At 43.2% G+C, this 6,000-nt stretch overlaps 1 protein-coding gene across 2 annotated transcripts in view; it reads left to right on the top strand.

Annotated features, from left to right (window-relative positions):
- The first annotated feature begins 382 nt into the window (after positions 1-382).
- Positions 383-6,000, top strand: part of PTPN21 (protein tyrosine phosphatase non-receptor type 21) — a 47,729-nt gene continuing 42,111 nt past the window's right edge. Inside the window, exons 1-2 of one of the 2 annotated variants that reach the window (XM_056346030.1) lie at positions 383-957; positions 4,491-4,861. In XM_056346030.1, the coding sequence (XP_056202005.1) occupies positions 4,682-4,861 (180 nt within the window). In that variant the 5' untranslated portion in view covers positions 383-957; positions 4,491-4,681. Of the gene's footprint in view, positions 958-3,593; positions 3,717-4,490; positions 4,862-6,000 lie in introns of those variants that run through there. The other variant, XM_056346031.1, reaches the window with a different exon arrangement.

Raw genomic sequence — 6,000 nt, 5'->3', positions numbered from 1 at the left:
TAATTGATATGTATTTAATACTTGCTAAGACAGTTGTTATTAAGGGCATAATTTCTACTGACACCTTTGGGAGTTTTAAGTCCAGGCAAGGGATGAAAGATCAGTCTTTAGCCTGCATTTTCTTGCTTTGTATATGACCAACAGCTGAAACTTTGCAAGGACTTTTGTTTTTAGCTGCAGACATAGATGCATGCACATAGGTCATTTGGTACGGCACATATGGATTAAACCTTGAAAATATTTCCAAGCTGTGTGAAAGTAAGACCAACAGAATTTTTGGTAAGAGATTTGCCTTAATTGGAAAGGCTCAAAATAAATGATCATATGATTAAAAAAAGCAAGGATTGCCTGCTATTTGTTGTAACCCCTATTTCTGTAATGCCCCTGTAGCCAGAGAAGCAGCTGTTCATTGCTGACATTCTCCCTGCCAAGCATTCCAACTCTCTGAGGTAATGGGCTACAAGCATACGGGCCTTTGCTTTAATTCTTTCAGCGTATCCTTCCGCATGGATAGAGCAAGGGGAACGCCTCCAGGAAAAGAAATTAAATGCACACACACAGAGGCACACAGAGACTGGCGATTTGAAAATATTCCCGAGAACACAATCTGCAGGCATGCAGCGCAGCGTCACATGAAAGAGGCTGCCTGAAGAGCTGGCTGGCACAGGTTTATTTTGTTGCAGTATTTTCTTCCACCCCCAGCTCTTTCCTCAGTGGAATGATATCCAGAGCAAGTTTTTTGAGACAGGAAGTGAGGAATGTTTTCACTATGAGTGATCTGAGAGGAAGGTGGGTTAGCCGAGATAGCAGCTGTTTCGGACAAGAGGAATACAGTAAGTCAGTTCCCGAGGAATACAGATGAGACGGCTCCGGGAAAAAGAGTCTTGGAGCGCTGTGAGGTTTCTTCGGCTACACGTATGTGAAAGGAGACAGGGTGTCTTTGGATCGCTGCACAAGGTAAGGGGAAAACAGGAGGCACAGCAAAAAAAAAAAAACCAACCAAAAAAAAAAAGGCAGGTGATCTTCTCTGCCATGTACTGTAAGACTAAGGAGTTCCAAGCATTTACTTTTTGAAAAGTAAAGGCTGTAGAATTGTGCTTTTGGAGGTGGGGGAGGTTTGAGATATGCACTTATTGTTGCTCTTTCAGTCCAAGAGTCATGTCAAAGATTAACTGGTAAAACAAGGGGAGGGTGGAGTATTCTGATTTTTTTGGCTCCCCAAATATTTCTGAAAGCAATAGATGTATTTTAAGCATTCGAAATAATAGGAACCCTTTTCCACCGTCATATGTTGCAGTTTCACCTTCCTTGCTGTCATTCATGCTGGCTGTTCAAAAATTCTTTGTAAAATAAAATGCTAATTATTGAGAGGGGAGTGGGAAGTGTCAGTAAAGGGGAAAGATACCACAGTACTCAGTAATTGTTCATCAGTCGTGGCCATGTTGCTGAAATTATAATACAACATTTTAGAAACTACCTGTTTGTGTTGAAATATAAATGTACAAAGTTTGGCCAATAAAGACATTTTTAGCTGTTGCATGAAAATTCCAGGCTTGCTAAATAAAGGCTTGTTATTGTAGAGGTCATCAATGGGATTTGTAACTCCTGTCAGTATGTAGTTCCTTTTTGTTAAAGTAGCTTTATAACAACATAGATGTGTCCGAATTCAAAGTAATGCAGAAGGCAAACATGAGAGCGCCTAGCACTGCAGAAAGCACAGCTGTGTTTGCAAGAAGCACACATGGCTAGCAGTAGAAGTTACTGAATGATACCTCAGTGTTACTCATCAAACTTGCCTTTGTTCTGCAGCACTTATTATATGTCAGGAATTTTTTTTAGTTGGCCTTTTGTGGCACGGACTGGAAGTTAGTTACTGAAGTTTTCCTTGTTATAAACGTGTTTCAGAAGAAGTAATGAAGATTATGTCAGACATGTACTGAGTTAAATTGTTTAGCATAAATACATAAATGCTCAGTAAGGCAATAAATGCAAACAACAGCTCACAACCTGAAGAGTGCTCCTGGCACGTTCTGAAAATTCTGCTCTAAACTCCTTTCCTCTGCTTGCATTGCTACCTGTCTGCATAGGGCAATAACTGAAGGGCTGAGATTGCCTCATGTCAGCGTTAGATGGTTTGGAAATGTCACCTGTCAGGTCAGCCTCTGGTTAGCCTTTCTTATTTTTCTTTTTCTTTCTTTCTTTTTTTTTTTTTTTAATGCCCTTAGAATACTTTTCTAAGGGCCTGAAGGGGGCATAAAAGTTTGGAAGTCTTTCATATTCAGTGGTACTACATAACAACTGAGATTAAAACAGCACTGTGCTTTGACCACAGCTTTCAAAAAGATGAGTAAGTTGGTTTCTCTCGTTGCTGCAGCACTGAAGAAAGTGCGTAACTGTGCAAAGAATGTATTGGAAAATGGGCCTCGGGGACGTGAGCTGAGGTCAGTCAGCCAAAAGTTACTCTGCCAGGAATAAACCCAGTGTGAGATTCTGCTGGCAGTGGGCAGGAAAATAAAAGCTTGTCTGTACAGCATTCCCTGCATGCTGCTCCAGGGAGGCAGGATTTGGAGGATCAAAGTGCGGAGCGAGGAATAAAGTGGGGAGTCCCTGTGTATCCCTAAATTTTTCAGGCAAACCTGTTGCTATCAGTTATTTATTCTGCAGCTGCATGCAAAAATAAACAAGCTGGTGTTTGGGTCAGGGTTTTTTTTTGATTCAATTAAGCTTATAGGTGGTATCTGTTGGGGATGGAGATTGTGTAGGATGGTAGAACTGCTTCCAGATTATTAGAAATGTGGTCACGAAATATGCTTATTGTCATTCTTTGGACTAGGGTTGCAAAGATGTTGAGGAAAAATCCAATGCTGCCTCCTCCTCCTCCCCGTGAGGCCTTTGGCACCTTTCTGCCTTCCTTCCCGCTGTGCCGGGCTGCTTGTGAGGGACTAGGGAGTGGGATAGGAGGCTTTCAGCCGCATTTGGGGCTGTGTCGAGTAACACATAGTTTCTAGGTATGTATACAAATGTAAAAGTATAGCTACACCTTGGAGTTTAAACACAGGTGCGCTAGGAAGACCAGTCCGTTTCCCCCACCCCAAAGAAACGCATATGCTCACGTTATTCCTGTCTAAGTCAAAAAGTCTTCAGAAATTAAATTATACCTTTTAAAATGTGTTACTAATACATACCAGCCTGAAAAAAACCCATGTAGGCCGTTGTTTTCCCTTGCAGGCGGTGCGGCGCTGCCACTAGGGGTCCCCGGGCAGAGCTCCCACCGTGCGGGGAACCAGCGCAGCGGGCGGCGGGCAGGGCCGGCTCTGGGTGGCGGCCGCCAGGCGCAGGGCGCTCGCAGCGGTGCGCGGTGGCCGCGCCCCCCCGGTAGCGCCGCGGGGGGACGGTCCCGGTCCCGGTCCCGGTCTCGGTCGCAGGGGCGCATCGCCCCCGCCCCGCGGCGCAGCCCCCCGGCGGTGGCTGTCTCTGCAGGGTGGGCTGTAGCCGCAGCGCCTGCCCTCTCTCAGCGCACGGGCCTGTGAGACCCGCCCCGCCCCCCCCCCCCCGCCGTATATTAGCGAATGTTTTTATTTTGCATGTGCTATTGCAGACCAGCGCTAGTAAGAGCAACTAATTTTGCGGGAAGAAGGTGCTTGACAGAGGAGAAAGGCGAAGCCTGTTGTGTTACGGGGCTGACAGGAGAGGAGGCGTGAAGGTGTTTACAAAAGGTGGGGAAACGGGTGGCTGCCTTTCGACTAGGAGTAAGTGTGTTTTTCAAGGAAAAATAAGAAAACGAATGGTGTTCAGAATTCACATGCTCTCTCGGCAAGGCAAAGCGTGACCTGAAACATCACACAGCACTTTAGCATAAGAACGAACGGTACAGCTAGCTGTAAATCAGGGAAAATTAGAGGAGTTGGATTTTAATTGTCTGGTAGGAAATGGCTAAGGTGTGAGCATTAACGCCTCTCTTCCTGGTTTTTTTTTTTCTTTTTTTTTTTTTTTTTTTTTGGGGGGGGGGGCCTTAATCGTTTTTGAGAATGGGTTTTGTGTTTAATCCAGCAGATAGCAGCTGAGGCTGCATGCTGCTCTGAAAAACAAGCCAGGTTGCTGGATTTGCTCTGAAAGAAAATGGGTTTTTTCAGTGTTAGAAATAGCTTAGGCAACTCAGACTTTGTAGATGTATTTATTCAAGTATTGATTCAATTTAGAAATACTTATTTTAAGGCGTTGCAGCCACATTTGATTAAGACTCATTATTAACTAGCCAGTTTAAAAAAAATACCAACTTGCCAAAGACTGGTGTCACCTGTGGAAAAACCAGAAACCCTGGTGCTTATTTTGTTATTTGAATGCGTAACAGCTCTGCATTTTGGAAAGTATGCTCATTATTTAGATTTAGAGAAACTACATGTGTTATATTTCCCATGATGCTATTCTCCTTTCAGTGAAAGTATTTCTCATTCTTGTATCCATTCTCTTTCTCTCCTGCTCCTTACTAGGATTCCAGTGAATGCCCCTTCTACTTGTCTCTTGGTGGAAAGCTTGCTTGTATTTAATGGATTCTGCTGCTGGTTGATCTCTGGAGACGTTACAGCGCCTTACCTTTTGAGAGGAGATAGCTGCTTGTCCCTTCTCAAGGTCTCAGTGGTCATAGCTTTTTATCAGTAACCATCTGTGGAGGAAAAAGAAGATGCCGCTACCTTTTGGGCTGAAATTGAAACGAACTCGACGTTACACAGTATCCAGCAAGAGTTGCTTGGTGGCTCGTATCCAGCTGCTAAACAATGAATTTGTTGAGTTCACCCTGTCAGTGGAAAGCACGGGCCAGGAAAGTCTGGAAGCAGTGGCTCAGAGGCTTGAATTGCGGGAGGTAAGCGATAACTGTCGAGCAACGGTGTGATTTTTGTATCTGGTGCTAGATGACCTGTGTGGTGAATCCTTACCACTTGGGGCAATCAGTTTATTTTCTGGAGCAGCTATCCTGTGTTCCTCTTTTTTTCTTCATCTTCTGGTCTTGATGGAGACCTGGGCTACTCCAAAACAATTGCAAAACTTATGTTACAAAGCTAGGGAATGCCCAAGGGGAAGACATGTGAGAAGTGGCAGGGAATAGAAGATTAGAATGATAAACAAAGCAACTGGTTTTTAAACCTGAAAATGCTGAAAGTGCTGTTTCAAAAGACCCACAAAGCAACAACAAAAAATATTTCTGCCTAAGCAACTTGGTTAAGAATTACTGCAAGGCTTGAGGCAACTTTTAGCTAAGAATATGAAAGTGTTATTTGCATGCATGTTGTTTTTTTCTGATGGATTAGTGCTGTGAAAAGAACCTAAAGCACAAAACATGGTAGGTGTTCCAGTGACCAATTATTTGTATTGCTTGTTCAAATACCACAAACATGTTTGCAGACACTGTCTTGCAGCAAGCCTGTAGTCATTTAGAGGGAGTGCTGGCCTCATGAGGCAATACGGTTTGCACTAGTTAAATCTGTATATATCTGTGTAACCTGCCTTTTTCCAAAAAAAATTCCTTACTTGATATATTGAAGGATCTTTTTGCAACTGAAATTTTCTCTTCCCTCACACATTTAGTGATTATTCATACATCTCCTGTAGTGAGTTAATTACTTCTGAAATGCTGAGCCACAAAATGTTGTTTATAGAAATCAACAGTATTACTAACATAGGAACCAATGTAATTGTTACACAATTGTGTTGAACACAGGTGGATTTGGTTGCAGTAGCTGAATGCTCTCAATCCTGGGTAAACTGACATTTCCCACTACAGACTCAACAGGTTTAGTTCATTTTGTAGTCGTTGAACTGTGACAGCAGGTGCACTTTTGGGGGGCAGGAGAGAGAAAACCTGTAATGAAAGTTTAGTGTTGCTAACACTGTTCTGAAAAACATGCTCTGTTATGTGGTCTGCCATATAATGGTGTTTTGAATATGGGATTTAAATACAGGATGAAAACCCTAGACTTAGGTAACCAAAATAAGAGTAATCAT

Source organism: Falco biarmicus, chromosome 7 (genome assembly GCF_023638135.1).
Source record: "Falco biarmicus isolate bFalBia1 chromosome 7, bFalBia1.pri, whole genome shotgun sequence".
NCBI lineage: Eukaryota > Metazoa > Chordata > Aves > Falconiformes > Falconidae > Falco > Falco biarmicus.
Note: the sequence above shows the minus strand (reverse complement) of the source record. Positions and strands in the feature narration are given on the sequence as shown.